At 39.2% G+C, this 18,416-nt stretch overlaps 1 protein-coding gene across 8 annotated transcripts in view; it reads right to left on the bottom strand.

Annotated features, from left to right (window-relative positions):
- Positions 1-678: 678 nt before the first annotated feature.
- The window catches only part of PRICKLE2 (prickle planar cell polarity protein 2), a 1,019,428-nt gene continuing 1,001,690 nt past the window's right edge, over positions 679-18,416 (bottom strand). For all 8 annotated transcript variants that reach the window (XM_069206505.1, XM_069206507.1, XM_069206504.1 and 5 more), the window contains one exon: positions 679-3,312. In XM_069206505.1, the coding sequence (XP_069062606.1) occupies positions 2,411-3,312 (902 nt within the window). In that variant the 3' untranslated portion in view covers positions 679-2,410. The remainder of the gene's footprint in view (positions 3,313-18,416) is intronic.

Below are 18,416 nucleotides of genomic sequence, written 5' to 3'. Positions count from 1 at the left end.
GATATTGTGAATGTTGATTGTTAGGACGTTACCACACTCCTATCTGAGTCCAAAGATTTGTGTCGACCTCTAAGGGTAATAGATGGTTACCCTATGCGTGTCACCTTATAAATAAATTATCAAAAGAAATATAAGGCTGGATACGCCCACACCATCACCTAAACAATATCTCTCCTTTAAATATAAAACTTCCAACAAGTTAGGCTTACAACCTCCTATTTCCTATTTTTTAATCCTAAACTCTCTATCGGCTTCGCTTGCAGTCTGCCTGCACCAGGCCATGCTGCGCCCAATGTTTATTTTGCTGATGTTAATATCCCTTACTTCCCTGCTCACCCCTGCCTTAACCTGAGCTCTCTCTGTCCGCTTACATCCAACAATAGTGTAATACACCCGAGATAACACTTCTAACTTTGTCTGTTCTCAACGCAACCTACTTTATGTACAAGGGTGGGTTTCAAATGCTCCAATCAAATGAATAATCCTTCATGTGCCTGAATAGCTCGGCTTCTGATGCTCCTGTGCCTCTTCGCCTGCCTTCCCCATAAGTACCCATGTGTAGCGGGTGGTTTCTCCCCTCCATGTGGAGTCCATCTTGCCTGATCTAGAAATCAATTACATCACAAAGTGTAGAACAACTTTGATTGTAACACATGACAAAATTCAATGCATATTTTTAAAAGTATTTTATTCACTTTTATAGGGTAAAATAATTATATTTTCTGACAATATTCATTTATTTTTTATTAAAAGAAATAAAACACTGGTTTCATTTGTGATACAGAAAAAGACCCACCAATTTCCCCCGATATTTTCTTTATTTTTTTACATTTTATTCGCGAGGCTCTGATAATTTATATAAAGCTTCTGGATGTGAAAGGAGGCATGCTAAAAACTACAAACAACCAATGTCGGTATTGCTTTTTAATCAAGGACAATGAATACTTTGTAATATTTGTACCTGAAAAGCAAATGATCTCAAACACCCTGCAGCTAGTACAAGATATGCAAATTGAAGCATATAGAGGAATACTCACATCTCTAGCACAATAAAGAATGGTTCAATGTTACTAGCACTCCTGTAGTTCATGCCACATTACCATTTGCTCCAACTTTAATCTACCATCTTTTCTCCAACATGTCCCAGGTTAAGAAGCGGTGCTTAACATTTCTTGCACCTTGTAAATTATAAGCAGGTAAAATTGCTTGGGACACAAGAGCATATAAAAATGTTATATTCAAAACAACTTGAGGCTGACGTCACACAACTGCACCAATTGCCACTAGTTCTCCACAACAGTACTTTAAGTTTTATCAGCTTAACATTTCTGTACACGGATGTGTTTCTTCATCAGGCTTTGGTTATTTTTTCCAGCTAAAATGTGTAGTGTTCCACCAATGGCAGTTATGCTTTTGTAAGGTTATGAGGGGTCTGTGGTCAAGAATGATGGTCAAGGGATAGATGTTGCCATAATTTGTGCCACTATGCCAACTAACCCAGGTTTTCAGGGAAAGGTATAAATGTATAAAAAGGCTAGGTTCTAAGCTCTGGTTAAGAATGACTTTCTGCACCTGTTAGCCTATCAGATTCCTGAAGGGAAAAGTCGTCAGAAGTAGTTTTATTTTCAATATTAGTTGACTTCTGCTGCAGTGACTCATTTGCTTAGCGGCTGGTCGGAGCAACTAAAGTAGACATTTGTAAGCTAAAAATCTCCAATGTGCAGACATGTTAGAGCACATTGTTGCTTTCTTCAACAGCCGGCCAAGAGAATTTGCACGACACTGCACAGCGTAGTTATACAATGTTGCTCCTGAAAATATTCCACTCAGCGCACTAATAAAGATAACGGCTTACTCTTACCGAAGACCATGTTCAATGTGCATGCAGTTTTCACATTTCCATCATGTGTGCTCGTAAAGACAGAGATTCATTTGATATTACAAAATACAAAAATATTATCAGAACTTTCATTTACATTCCATTTGCAATGAACATGTAAATAACTTACTATACATATATATATATGCATTGCCTGATAAATTAATTGAGAACATTAGTACCAAGGTTGAAGACAAGCAGAAGGATAATGCATAGAATATGGTTGGGGATGCGAACAGCAGTAACTAAAACATGGGACAAATCAGATGGAAAGACTGGCAGTATTTTGGTTACACTGAAGAAACGGAACAATAATAAAGATCTTAAAGTGAAAGTTGCTTCCAAAGTGAAATGTGCAAAAATATCCAACATGCCAACAATAATGACTATTTATAGAAGCCAATTCAGAATGTTGCCTCAATATCACAAATGCCTAGAATCAGGTCTTTTTGTTGTTGCAAAAAAGGTGCTTCCAAATCAAAAACAGTGCAAGTTTGTGACTTTACATTTTCGGACCACGCCTTCAGTGCATTACGAAATGACACAGTTTTTGCTCTTGCGTCTTTTTCTGCTATGCAGCTGTCCTCTGCCACCTAAAGAGGAAGACTTGGGTATGCCACCCGCACCTCCGCCACCCACACTGCTGCCACTGCACTGGCCATATTGGTGAATGAGATCCTCACTGGTTACATATCGAAGGTGAGTGGGCTGTGGAATGGGCTCGCCAAGAAAGTATCCTTCATTGTCAGATTCTGAAGAGGAGGAGCAAGTAGAGCACCAATCATACTCAGTCAAATATGGACCCCATTTTTCACATAAATGATTTTGCAAAGCAAGATCTGATGCAGTCCTGGGATAACGACCGTACATATCTCGCCTCTGGCCATGCTCCAGAGAACCTCTGGCACCTCTTTGGAGCATGAATCGGTCATAGTCTTCCCTGGTTCTTAGAAAAGGAGTTTCCTGCACTCTGTTGCACTGTTCGCTAGCAAGATGTAGGGCATTATCTGAGCGTGAGCGCCTGGACCTTCTAGGTCTGTGAGGACGGTAGCGTGGATCATTATCACGGGCCTGAGCTCGTCTTTGTGTGCGATCGCTCATAGGAGGATGTTTAGCAACATTCTGTGCACTCATATCATTCACTGGCATTCCACCTCCAAAGTCAAAAGATTGATGAAGTCGTCCATGCTGAGAAAGTTCTCTGTACTTGGCAGGATTAACTAGTTGATTCCGATTAGGCTCCATATCTTGGTACTGTTGTGCCGAGAGTAAGCTACGAACTGACTCCACACTCCTGAACTGCATTGAAGAATTCAGAGTGCCCATATTGCTCAGTTTTTCGGAGACATTCATCCCTGAATCTTTGCTCAAATCAGGCATTGAGAATCTGGAAAGATGCTCCTGACGCTTGGGTCCCCCATCTGCAGATATTCCTAGAGGAAAAACAAAAAAGTGTCAATATTGAAATACCATTTTTTATTACTAGGAGCAGTTATAAAATAAATGAGGCAATATAGTTGATAACTAGAGCTACATCCTAGCTTTAATCACTGATTTTGTGACATCACAAGATCAGTTTCCTTTATTTGGTAGCAGAATATTTCTATTACGTACTCTAAGGCATGACCAACCAATAAATATTCTACGTTCACAATACCACATCATTGTGTGATGCGTGAAATATATCTTTATCACTCAGGACCAAAGCAGTGCAATACTTTCTACAGGGCCATCAAATACAAGTTTTTCCCCATTTTCGTTCACATTTGAATGTGTGTGTTGTCAATTGGTCATGGGTTTTATTTATTCAATCCACCAGGCAAACAAGATGTGCATATAATGTTGGCTCCACAGTGCCTTTGTCTTCTATCCTCGTTTAGTATATCAGAAAGAAAGAAATATCAACATCATTAGCAGTGAAACACTAATTAGGGAGGAAAAAAATATTTTCAACAACATTAAGTTTAATGGGGGGAAGTGGTTGTAGTCGAGGGTGACCATTTAATGCATGATACACGTGCAAACTCGTAATGTTAGGGTATTCACAAGCGTTCAACATAGTGTTTCCAACAATAGAAATGCAAGGACAACAACTCTTTGTCCTCGAAAAGACAGCAGTACGAATGTTTAGAGGACGGACGAAAATGGAAAGAAAACACTTGACATGGAACTGAAATGGAGATAATTCGTTTTTTAAAAGGGACTTACACTTTACCAGTGGAGAAACCTAATTTTCAAATGTTTTCAAATTCGCTAAAGTCACATCTGCTAAATGTTGAAATATTCACAACGTATGTATAACAGAGGCAAGGCTTTAGCACATTATGCTGTTACCCTAGATCTGCATTATTCAGTGGGTTGCATATGTGATTACTATGTGCAGACACTTCCAACGTAAAGACTATGGGACACATCAGCATTCATGGTAAGGCGGCCAGAGGCTAATACACTCCGCCCAAAAGACGACCTCTCATCTATGCTCGGCCCAACCATCGACTGCCTGATTTGTGGCAAGCATGTGCAGCACTAGGAAAGATGAACACGTTCCAGAGGTGATGAGACAGGGAGAAGAACAGCTGCAAGGGGGGAAGGGAATGGAAAAGGGGGTTAGAGATGAAATGTGAGAGGGCAAGAGAAGGAAGCAGAGTTGGGGCTAGAGTGAGGGGGGAGAAATGAGCAGTAGTAAACTGGAAATCATAGGATGGGAGGGCAGAGAAGAACTGGAGGTGCAGGTGCAGAACCTGGATGGGAGCAGCACGCTGAGGGAGGGGAACATAGGAGGAGGAAGAGGTGAAAGGGAAGGTGAGAAGGAAAATCGAAACGGCAGATAGAGAAGTGAAGGACACTTCAGGTAGAGTGAGGAAAAAAAGCAGCGAGGAGAGGTGGAAGAGAAGAAAGATGGTCGCGAGGCAACAGTGAATGCTGCAATAACAGAAGTGACAAGGGAAAGGGATGGCTTTAGGAGTGGAGATACAAAAGGGAATATTGCAATTAGAAAGAGACAGAATGAAGAAGGAGTAGTTTTGGTTAGTGGGGTCACTGGAAGAGATGCAGAAGGAGAGTGGAAAAGATGAAGAAAAAATGGGTATGGAGTAGCTTGGTGTGTGTAACTGTAGAAGTGCTTGGAGGAATTATAGTAAAGTATTAGTGTGACCTTCTACGAGGAATAGAGTAAGATATTTCTGATGGAGCTATTCTTGGCGCTGTTACTATGAGATCATCTGGGGGATATTTATTTAAGACCAAATGGGAGGCGCACGGACTATTACCAAAGCAAGGCAAATCAAGGCACTGCCCTTGACTAGTATAACAGGCAAATGTTAAAATCCTACTCTCTACGTCTGGGTATTGCGTGGATAGAAATGAGTAGTTGTGAGAGAGTAACAGCACCCACAGCATGCCCACTGACGCCCCTGGCGCTCCAGGAGTGTCCATTGTCTCACGATCCACGCAGGCAGGGCAATAACAGAAAGTAAGAGACATGTTTATTTCCTGTAATTTGGACTCTTTGCCCTCCCTCTAATTCTCCGAGTAAGAGGGTGTGCAGTGTCTAACAATGGAAATTCATGCCAGTCTTGTGTTATCAAGGTCAAAAGGGTGCGTGACGTTTAGAAATGAATGGATCTCAAGTCATACTGAATTCACAAGGCAAAGGAAATGACGGGTACATTATTACTTTGTGCGTCTGGAACTTTTGAAGGGCTAGAAAAATATCAGTGTTACAGGCCAGGAGGTTCTTGCAATACGATTTCCGATTGCAGTAGGTTGCCTATGCATTGCTATTGTCAACACATTTGGAAAAAAGCCATGCTACGGGCGCATCTACGAAAAGCAGATTTTCAACTTGTGTTAAATGTTTACTAACTGGGCTTGATACTTTAAGTCTAATGCAAGATATGCCTTTGTCATTTGAAATAAAGACGAAACTCTTCTATTCATAGTCAAACTGTACAATAAATTGCTTTCACCCGGTACATGAACCGAAATGGTACATTATTTCTTTGTACATCTGGTACTTTTGAAGGGCTTTAAAATATCTATTCGGCATGCCACGAGGTTCATGCAGGTTGACAGTTATGGGTCTGTGCACTGATATTTGCAACACTAGTAAATAAAGCCAGAGGCAAGTAGATATTGGACTACACATGTAGAAAACAAAACTATTTTCGGTGAAAGGTTCTGATTGCTGCATTCTGTTTTATCAGGCTTTCAAAACATACTTATCGCGAGTTCATTTCTTCTGATGGGCTGCATCAAAAGACAACACAAATAACTAGCGCTACAAAAGGACCAAAACAAACTTCTTGCACCACTCAACAGTACATAAAACATAACATCAATGGGTGTTTTTCAATGAATAATCAGGAAGATAAGCCATTGCGATAGTTCGGTGGACCCGCTGCTTTCAGGGTTACAAACCACTTTCTTTCTGTCGAAATTGGTAAAACGAGTAGCAAACAGTTGGTAGTAGCTCTGAATTTTCTAGTAGTTAGAAATAATTCAGCTTTCCGAGTGATCTATCTAAATATACATTATTGTTTACCTTTAGATATAGATGTGGAAGACACCCTAAAAAAACTCGATTTCCATGATAGCTCCCATATTGCATGGCGGGAGCACTATCTGCCTGCCCCATGAAATTCTAGGCCAGGAGCTCTACAGAGAAGAGTGAGAACAAGGAGTACAAACTACTCTCTAAGGCTGGACAATAGGCTACAGAACAGCAGGTACTGAGCAATGAGGGCAAGCATCTCACTATCCTTTCACCAGGTGAGCTAACCATCATTTCACAAGAGTGACAGGCTCAGTCCCAATGTGGAGAGTAAGAAGGGGTGCTCTTTCAATCCATTCCCAAAAGGAGCCCTGCGTAATGAGCCAAAATGATCAGGAGTCGTGAGCGGGAGGAGGTTGTTTGAATGTGCTTATGAGATGAAGGAAACAATGCTAGTCATCTAAATGGTGTCTTTGCTCCTGTTGTCATTACTTCAGTCATTACTCCTTTAAGTAGATACTGCAGTACCTTTGGGCTAAACGTTATAGGCCTCTCCAGAAATGTCTTAGTAGAACTCACAGACACTACTGTTGGTATCATCCTGAAGAAAAGTAAATTGCTGTATGAAACCAAGTTAGTGGCCATACTCTCTGGCAAAAATGTTGACAGAAGAACCAGGCATGGATTATTACAATGCTGGGATACATAATAGGAGGAATGTTTCTTGGCATGAATACTGACAGTAATCCCCAGCATAAAGGATGTTACCATCCCTATGAAACTTTGTCCTTCATTGAACAATATGTACATTAAATATAGGATAATGCAGCATACGTCATAATATACAGAGATGGCGGTCAATATTATGGCTGGTAAGTGTGTGATACAAAACAGGGCAGTAGCATAGGGGTTAACGTGGTCAGTCATTCATTTCTCCTTGCATGAAGAAGTGTGCTTTTGGAATAATCTTGAATTTGGAAAATTAAGTGTCAACATGTAAATTGGAAGAAAATACCTTGCAGAGATTTCAGTAGAATGAATCATCATAATCTAGAGTCCATGCAGGGAGGTTTTAGCTGTGACTAGAAGGTTTCGACTGGCTGACCAAAGGGTCTGAGGAGGGATGCACCTGGTAAGACTATTAGAGAGGTAGTTCAGGAATGGGGCATTTAAGATTTTAAAGATTAACACAATCCTTTAGATCCTGTTGTTCTGCACTTCACCTTCCCTATTGACAAATTCATGCCACCTGTAATCAATCGGCAATTCACACCCACTTTTAACTGATGCAAGAAATATTCAAGCTTGGCAGTTCGAGAGTGTGGCCAGTTTACGATGATTCGCCCATGCTGCTAAAGTTGAAACAACCCCTTAAGATTAAGAGATTGCAAATGGATCTGTTTCAGTGGAAAACCAACTGATCTGGACACAATAGTAGAACTTGAAAGCTTGTTTGGAGAGATTATAAAGGGTTTTCATGGTGAAATGTAACATTTTATCAAATAGGGAGAGGGAGTAAAGGGGAAGACAGCTAGATAAACAAGCAAGGGTTCTACCCATTCAGTTTGATTTTTAATATGATGTCATAGGTTTAACCAATATGCCTATATGTTGGTCCTGTGCTCAAGTGCAACACAAAACTCAGGCAACACTTTACTGAAAGAGACCCAAAGAAGCCCATACTTTTATGGGAATACCTGTTTTGAGAGAACTGGGTATGAAATGTTGCGTTGGCCAGTTTCTACTGGAGCAGGACTGTTTCTACTGGTAGAAAGCCTGGTTTCCATATGTCTGCCTCCTACCTGGAGTGGCACAGTGGGAAAAAACACACAAAGCACAGGAATGCGGCCACAAATGGTTGCCAGTGTTTGAGGCTTTTTCAAGTATTCCATACCTTAACTTTGTACTTCATAATGTTACCCCCCGGGGGTCCTGGCTAGCCCTGTTCTGAGGCATTGTGAATGCAGCAGCAAAAGCAAGAAGTATACAGGACATGAGGAGCCCTTTTAGTTTCTGATTGTCCACTCCTTGCTTTCTTCTAGCCCTTCAGCAGCGAATAAGAGGCTGTTGATTGCAAAGGGTGGGACATGTGGTCAATTGGGTGATTGCATTAGGGCGTCAAAGCATGGCTGATGTTACACCTGCTACGGCAGGCATTTTGGTGAATCAATATCCATGACTTAACTGCACTCATCAATGTCCGGAAATGAAAAAAGACATGCAAACAATTCTGACAAATGTAACAGTATTTGCAAATTAAGGGCCAAATTTACACACTACCGGCACAACCAACAATCAAAGTTACTGTGCTACAATGCACCAGAGGGAGAGAAAAATATCTACTACGATATGGTGCTATTTTTATCTCCCCCAGTGCTGGTGCACTTTATGCTGCCTTGCCAGTGCACAAAACCTTGCACCATAGTGCAACCATGTGTGTGTCCCAAGCACAGGTTTTGTACTGTAAGGGTGCCCATAGTTTTGTACTTTTCTCACTTTGTTTGTCTGCTGTACAATACAGTACACATGCAAAGATAGAAAAGTCTGGCGACTTAAAATGTGCTCCACTATTCATCCTGCTTTGATAAAATGTTTTGTTTCAAATTCCTGTCTGCTAATGTTAGTAGACAGGGCTCTGAGTCACAACCAATGGGTAGGTGAATAGGAATGCCTATGTACCACCCATGAGATGCCCTCTTGACTCGAAGTATTGCCATTCTGCTGTTACTTTAGGCAACTTTCCAAAGCAAGTCATTGTTTGTGTTGGAAAGTGAATCCCCGCACAGCACCTCGTGCCTGATTTGTGTCACTTTTATGTTAGTAAATTACCTCCTACGTGTCACTCATTAATAAATCCATTGTGCGCCATAGAACTTACACAAGTTATAGCACAGTGACACATTTCTGCAAAAATATAGACCAAATGTTGTCACCAGTAGGGAAATGCAAGTGCCTCAAACGTGTAAGAAAATGAATTCTGTTATCCTGATTCCAGCATGGCACGCAGCCGCAATAATAGTCCTCAAGCGAGGATTCCCTGCAGTTCTAATGTCCAAGTTTCACTAATGGAACCTAATTTACGATCCTTGCCCTGGCAGAAACTTGGCATACTGCAACTTCATTCCGAAGAAGGCTTACCTGGTGCGAGAGGATTTTTCCATATCCAACACCACAACTACACAAAATATATTAAAAATGGATCTGAAAATGCTAAGGGCCATATGTACGAACACATTTTCCCATTGACACAGAATGGGAAAAACCCTTTGCTACATCTGGCCCTTAGTGCTTTAAGCACTTTTCTCTGTACAGGAAAACAGATTTTATTCAATTTCTCGCAGGTACAAGTAGCTTTCGTTTTGAATTTATGAGAAGTACAAGCAATTAAAAAAAGTATTTATCTGTAACTGAACGTGCAACACATTTTATAGGAGAGTCCTACAAACAAAAGAGGCATTAAATACCATGCCATACATTAGCCCATGCATCTTCACTCCTAAGCCCCGCAGTAGGAAAGCACTGCTAAAATTTGGTAATTATGCCCCAATGTGATATGAAAAGACACACAAGATACAGTCTGTGTAATTCATCATTAGTTATGTATGGCGATGATAAGATGTCATAATGGACTCTCAGGATGTAGAATGCTCAAGGCCATGATGTAGCTGCTGGAGGACCACATCTCGGCCTTATGCTGCAATTCATTTTGTAGTCCTCGGCTACTTGTTCGAGATTGGCTCTATTTTCCACTGACAAACTATTGCTAAACAGTTAGAATTATCTAGAGGCCTTTTGGGGTTATCTGTTTTCATTACTGTTATAGTCATTCATTATCGGTTTTTGTATATTTTTGGGGTCTGTCCTAATTGAGCATGAGGAGATTTGTGTTTCACAGCTGTTTTCAATGTCACTTGTCAGGGATAGTTATCGTCTGTGGGGTGACAGGGTGAAGAGCTTGTGTGTGAATTCATTAAATTAAGTCAGTTTGTTCAATTAGTAGTGAGCTTTGTTTGAGAAATTAATGTTTAGTGTTCCTCTTGCTACCACCATAGTTTTATGGCAGGTCGTGGCTGTTATTATGAATAAAGCTTGGGTGATCAGTCATCTTGTGTGAATTTTTGTCTTTGAAATCAGCTGAACGATTGAGAAGTTTGTGTATTTTAGTTTAAATAATGATCCAAACAGGCTGACGTGAAGCAAAATGTTTAAAGAATGATGAAACAAACCTCAGTCACACTGTCATCATAAGATATATTTTAACAAAAGAGAATATAATGACACTAAGTTATTCTGAAAGCATAAATCTCCAAGATATACTCCGTGTTTCTTCTTAATATTACTATTGTTAAATAATGAATGGAAATGTTACCCTATAAAGGCAGACCCTATTGCAAAATCGGCGTTAAGTCCTCACTGCTAACTTAGTGGAACCAGGCATACTTTAAGGTACTGAAGGCACAGAGTTTCCATCAATCCCAAACCAACTGCCAATGTACCAAGAATGAAAACTGACAAATGTCATAGCAACAGTTGGTGTTGGCTATTAAAGCAGCAAAGATATTAAGCAAAGTAACAGTTTCAATCTGCGAAGCATTCCTGGAATTTATGGGCAATCTACTTAAGCTTGACAAATGGCATGGTGTATTATACCAAGCATCTAAGAATATATATTATAGTTCTAGGCTACAAACTATGGGCCAGATCTACAAGAAAGCTGTACATCGGTCCCGATGTCCAACTTTTCTTACGCCACCCCGGCCCCACCTAACGTCACCATGGAGCTCATTTCCACAATAGCCTCATAATTTATTATGCTATTGTGGCACTTTGCTGGATTAGCGTCCTAAATTATGGCTCTAGTGCAGAAAAGCACTAGGGAGGCACTTAGGCTACTATGGGCCCATTACTTAAATGCCTGTCCTGAGCAGGCGTTAAAAATGATGGAAAAAATGGCGCAGTCAGATTTCACTGCGCCATTGTTTACGGCCTCCCTGAGTGGGAATGCCCCCTTCCATACATGATACCTGGCACAGGTATTATGTGGAGCAAGGGGTTACAAAGCGGCGCAATGCTAGCATTTTGCCACTTTGTAAATATGGCGAAAGAGAATGGCCTCATTAATGCCACATTAGCGTATAAAAATGACGTTAGCATGGCGCTAAGAGGTGCTAGGGCCTTGTAAATCTGGCCCTATGTTTTAAATCTAACATAGGACTACAAAGATTCTTAAAGAAGTCAAGAAAAGGAGACCCAGTGCCAACCAACATGAAAACCCAAACTGCACATGTACGGGTGGTAACTTTCAGAATCTATTGCCTTACCGATATCCGCATCAAATACATATTCGTCTTATACCAGCAATGATATTACATTCAAAACCTCTCAGAGACCCAACAAAATACATAATGTAGATAGAGAGCATCATATTAACCTTAACAAATTCATAGGGGTAACAGAATTTATATTACTCATCCTTTGTTGCCTTCCCCTATTTACATCACATAAAATACTCTGGAAAAAGCACCAGATATGGCCATGATCTCTGGTGAATTTACAGAAATGTGTATTAATATCTCTTAAAGGAAGGCACAGGACTTGAAATGAGGAGCAAAGTAGTCATAGGTGCAGCTTCTGGTAACCACTAAATTCCACTACTGCATGAAGTATGAATGCTCTGGAAGACAGCAGTATGTAAAGAAACCATAGCGGTTGTAAATGATACTCCTTGCATCCCTAACTAATATATGCGACTGGGATAAGGGTGACTACGTTTCTGATTATGACCTTGGAAGATGGGATATCCCGTCACAAACGTGACGGATATCCCATCCACCATATTACAAGTTCCATTTTAACCTATGGAACTTGTAAAACGGTGGGCGGGATATCCATTACGTTTGTGATGGAGTATTCCATCTTCCAAGGTCATTATTAGACTCTTAGTTTTAAAATGAACTGTGGCTACTCAGAACAGTACACACTTTTTATTTTTTTTACTGTTGTGATCTTGGAAGTGGCTAAGTCATCGGAATGAGTTAAGAACTGGGAAGCTGAAAGTGAAATGATGGGAATACACAAAGTTAGGGCAGCTACACTACATCTAACAACATCCGTAGAATGAGTTAATGGCGATATTCCTTAAATTGTGATTGTCTTTACCACTCATCAAAAAGATAAAAATATTGGAATATCTTTAAAAAATCATGCACATCAAGTTTAGAAAAGAAATTCATGCATCAGATGTTCCTGCAATGGACAGTCAAACCAGTGGAGTTGTGTGGACAAACATAGATTCAACTAAATATAAAATTATGAATTGACAGCCCTAATTACAAATACATTTGAAGTTAAAGAGGAATCAAGATTGGCGGAGAAACACAAATGGGGATTTGATTCTCTACTTCCAGCACCCACTAAAAAGCTAAAGGTTCCAATAGCTCAAACGACTCAAGTGTCTGCTTTGCAACAGTAACAGCAAGTCTCATACAAGAAAAAAGGAGAAGGGATTTATTTTTTCAGTCATTAGCCTTCCAATGTGCCACTAGACCATGCATCAATTCTCCTCATAAAGCTATAAAACACTTGTTGGACTTCATTTTAGATTCCATTTAACTGGTATCTCAGAACTAACCAACCTCACAGCCCAACATGTTCCATACATTTCCATTCACCACTGATCATACTATCATGTTAATTTCAGGAAGCGGTGCATGTTCCAGCCATTTTAGATTACTGGGTATATCCTGCCTAGTGGTTGATGCCATCCTTGCTAGGCAAATATGTCACAATATTGCTGTATCCAAAATGCGCTACTTGAGTCCAGATTTCCTTCACAGTGAGACCAACTGCCTGTTGAAGATTGTTTGTAACAATGGATGGATCTTGAAACTGCATTGTTGATTAAATCAAACCTTGAACCTGACTAATTTTGAACTATTGAAAGTGGGGTTTAATTGTCTAAGGAGTTACAATAAATGCTTTGAAGTTGTGTTGTTGATGAAGACAAACATTAAATATCTACTGCTGAACTACTGGAACTGGGATTTAATTTGCTACTTAGTTAAAGTGAACACTTTAAAGTTGTATTGTTGAAAAAAATGAACTTTGAACCTGAACTACTTTTTAGCTATTCAAACTGGGGTAATATGCAAGGAAAAGCAGTGATCTTGAACTATAATAGAATGCTTAGTGACTCACTAGACACATATGTTTAGCACTTTCATGACTAAGGTAATGACGTTTTCAGCAGAAGTATAGCATTACTATACTTAGGAACAACAGGATATTAATGGTATTGGTTATTTTTAAAGTTTAAAGAACTCAAGTAGACACTATAATCCGACCCACTTGAATTTTGCAATTTGGTGGCTTCAGCGTTTTCGAACATTTATGAGTTTATCACATTTGCCACACAATCATTCATCTGCTGCATAATCTGCAGATTTTAACAAAACAAATTGTGTTTCTATCAACAAAAATGCAGCCACATTTGTTTATGAGCACTGGAAAGCCCTTCACAAAGGTTGGCTTTCAGTTGATTTTTGCTGCATACGGGTGTTACCCTATTACTAATAAGGTGCAACATTTGCCCACAAAGTGTTAACATGTACTATAAAATATAATGAAGTAATGCTAGCAAAAAATGCTGTGTTTCACCTCATAATTTTCCCTTTCTTGTTACATTATTTAGTCAACCATACTGCATAATTAGGGCCCCCTGCTGCATAATTACAGTAGCCTGAACATATTCATCTTCACCATACAGTGTGCAGAAACAACACTTGAGCTAGTTATAATAAACATAGAGGGATCTATGCACACACCTGTCAATCATGGGATACTTATTGTTCGTATGTTTAGCTTTCAGGAATTATCGTATTAAACTACAGAGAGTTGGTTACCCAGAGATAGGTGTTCAGGTGTGTCTGTTCACGTCTGTAATAATTTTTTGTTATATGAAAGACAGATCACTTAACATATTGCTTTCTTTTGTATGACCGCACTACATTCCACAGATCTCATTTACCAGCTGAGTGAGTAGTGGAGGAGTCCTGTGTCTCTTTTTTTCTCTTATTCCACTCCCTCTTTCCCAGTGTCATAAACTGCCCCTTATGTTTCTCTGTATGTAATCAATAGTGGGTGTTGTGAGATGAAGAGCTATGCATTGCTCCAGTTGGATCTTGCACACAAGGTTGATGCCAATCTGACAGTTAACTGAATGATAGCTTCCCAGACCTTACTTAACCTAACTTCTGATAGACAACATAATTAACATTTGGACCATACAATAATATTGTTCCTGTTTAGTGGGTTGAAGTTGGTAAGTTAACGAACACACATACTAACAATTGGAGGTATGTTCAAACTGCTTGTGAATACAAAATCGAAGCTTATGAGCTGCTGAACTCAATGATGTTAAATGATCCAGTACAAATTTCAAAAATTGAATATAAAGCTTCAGAATCCAAAGAGAGTTAAAATGTTAAGAACCAGCAACAGGGCTCTTTTAGACTGAGGTTCATCCACATATGTTGGACCTGACTCTTGTCAAATTATCCCAAGACCAAAAATCAAAAAAAAGGAAAAAGGAAATTTACAGCCCTCAAAGTTCAATAACAATTTATTTACACTTGACCAGAATGTAAACATGCAGTGTGTCCAATATTTTCCACAACTATATTAAAAACAGGTATAGTCTTCAGGATAAAAATACTTCAGATAAATAGATATCAACATAGGTGATTTCCAAATCCATACTGAAAGACCTACTGAAAGACAATCCTCCAAATATTGCCATTATTACATTTACAACATTGGTTCTAATGGTGGAAATGATTTCCAAATCTTAAAGTTTATCATGTTGTCTTTCTGGTGTACTAAAGGTACTCTCTTACTTTACAATGCACTAAGAGCAGTACGTCAGCTTGACTGAATAGACACACACACTTGTTTATTTAATCAGTCCCTTTCAATAAACTATTTTATGACAATTAGTAAACAAATTAAGTGGACTGTGAGCTCAGTCACACATCTTGTTCTAGACATGAAGGTTTTGATTCACATATGCATTTATGAGTATGGAAAGTAGTTCTACAGGACTAATCTTTTATGCAATTGTAAACTGGCCTTCAAACGTCCAACTTCCTGTTAGTAAAAACACTCTAAATGTACTCTAATTGTACATGAATGTGACCTGAATAGTCCAATTTTACCTGCATTTTAGATGTATTGGTCCAGATTTACAAAGACATGGAGGAGTTTGTAAAAGATTACTACAAGAGTACTCCTTTACATGCTCTTGCATGGCTTTGTGAATCAGCACTGAAATACTTAGACAAACATAGAAAATATTTTCTGACCACGAGTTAAAAAAAAATATATATATATATATATACACACACACACATATACAAGCTCGCAGAAAAACATAATTAAGCTCCATATACTAAAGCTAGCATTTTTAATTTATATTTCTGAACAATTTATATTTCTGAACAAATTATTTAAGTTTGTTTACTTGTCTGTCAAGTATTCACTACCACAGAGACAGTCATATTTTCGAATTACTTGGTACTGTGTGGTTTTCTAAAGCTTGAACTTGGCCACACTAAACTATGTGGTTTAAGATTATTTAAAATATATTATATTGTAATAAATTCAAGTTCCTAGATGGCCTTAAACCTTTAGTAGACTTCAAACTACGCTATCTGTGAACTGCCGTAATTCTCTGAGAACATATGGATAGAGTTTGAGGGACATGCTAATTTGATCAGTGTATCATTACCCCATAGAGCATAGACAATGTTCATTTGAGGCAAAGGTTTAGATATGGAAGAATTAGCTTATTAAGTACTTCAGGGCAGATTTATCAATCTTTCATGCAGCGCAACACAGCAGGTGACCTTGCTGCACTGCGTAAAAGGGAAAGGGCATGATTGTGATGTAATTAACAATATAGGAACATCCCTGTCCTTATCTAGCACTGGAGCACTTTTGGGTGCCTAGTGCCAATGCAGGCACCCTAATGGTGCATTTTGATGCATTCCAACATCTACCACTAAGGGTGAATCTGGGACTGCACCAAAATTTATGGGTGGATGTGGGGAACACCCACGCTCCACCCATGGAATGCCTCTTTGGGACAGAGTAAAGCAAGGCAGTGATTTACGCTGTCTTGCGTTACTCTAGATTTTTCCAGCCATGCCGGGCCACCCAAGGTAGCCTTGTGTGTTTGATAAATCTCCCTTAGGTTTTGCATTGCACTTGTGCAAGGGCGGTGCGAAACGTTAAGAAATATGGGCCATCATGTCCAAGGAGGAAAGTAGGCTTAAGTATCAGCAAAATCTCATAATCCATAAATAAGAAGTATGATTTGTTCTTCAGTTTATAGAAAAGTATGTGAGCCAGTCACTTTCCACACTTAGGGTTTTAAGGATAACCCTAGCACATGCCCAGTTGGAAACTGCACATAAAAAAGCGTTTCCTTAACACATAATTTATGAACATTTTAAATTAACAACATTTAAGACTGTTGCCTGGCAACAAATTTAAAACATATTGTAACTTAATCCTTTTCTTCAGTCTTCTTATAGTGATGTCTCTTCAGCCTAGAAGTCCACAGCCTCAGAACCAAAAAAAGTTCTTCAATATATTTGTTAGCATGAGAATAATATTTATGTGATTTATTTTAAGAATGTATTCATTTTTGTGGTTTTATCGTGTTTCTGCAACAGTTTTTGTGAAATATTATTACTATTAAGATGGAACTTAATAATTGCCCGTCCTTTACATGATTTTGTCACAATCCATATAACACCTTAAATTCTTCACTTTAGTTCACGAATCATACAGTAGACAACGTTTGGTCTGTTGCATGGTCAGGTTGTTTTTTTGTAAACATTTGGGTTAGTTTCCTTGCTTCACATTATATTGTCTTACTTGATTAAGGACATGAATAATGCTGAGTTTATGGTAACCGAAAGAGGTATCTGTATGACATTAAAATAGAATGTGCTGCTCAGATAATCCAGACTTCGATGGCACGACGCATAACAACTTAAAAATTGAAAAAAACATGAAGTCCTGCAGCAGTATAATTTTGGGGGGGCACTATTCTCCCAAATTTACATTTGCCGCTGCCCTAAGTTCTCCACTGATGAACAAGTGAAAGGCATAGTGCTGCAATGTCCAGTCAGAACTTTATCACCTGCCATAACAGATATTCCCCATCTCTCTTTTGGTCCAGGAGCTCATTACCATACACTGCATAAAGCTTCATTTACACTCAGGTAGACAAGTGACTGTGCAAACTAAGGTCAGACCCAATGATGTAAAATGTAACTGCTTTCCAAATTCGAGATGTGTTGTTCTTGTCACTAATCACAAATGACTGTCTGAGTATATTAACTTGGGTAAAAATGGCCTGAACTCTGTATACAGGAGCCCACCACTGTCTCTAGCTGTATGTTCACATATGATAAACTACAAGCACATGATTGTCTGGCCACATACATTCCAATCGTGTACATTCCTGTAACTGAAAAGAAGTGGAAACCCTTTGCCTGATCCCTAGAAGCTGCTGATACCAAATGGAAACTCACCAAAGCTCTCAACTTCCCATATAAGCCTACAAATGATTTCCCTTTTTCTCTGACCTTATATAAACTGTTGTTTGTGTATGTTTCATGGTATGTGCTTAAAAGAGACTCCACGTCTTCCATAAGGAGGTTTTCAGATTTCATGTTATTTACTTTAACCACGTGTCTTATGCATACACACTAGAATTAAACAAGCATTGGCAAAGCCAACAGGTTTGCTCTGGGAAAGTGCGAAATATTCATGGACCATGATATGAGTTCAGGTGCGCTTAGCCCACTTATTCTGTTCACTTTTGTGACGCTGTAACAACATAAACTGTAATAAGCAGCCAGTTGTCTTTGCACTCACACTTGGACAAAATCCTTGTATTACTACATATTTCACCCCTAGTTGGTGACACAGTGATGCGGCCAGTTTCTGTCTGGGTACCACCTGCTAGGAAGACTC

The sequence above is a fragment of the Pleurodeles waltl genome, chromosome 9, assembly GCF_031143425.1.
Source record: "Pleurodeles waltl isolate 20211129_DDA chromosome 9, aPleWal1.hap1.20221129, whole genome shotgun sequence".
Classification (NCBI taxonomy): Eukaryota; Metazoa; Chordata; class Amphibia; order Caudata; family Salamandridae; genus Pleurodeles; species Pleurodeles waltl.
The sequence above is the reverse complement of the archived record's forward strand: the minus strand, read 5'-3'. Positions and strand labels throughout refer to the sequence as shown.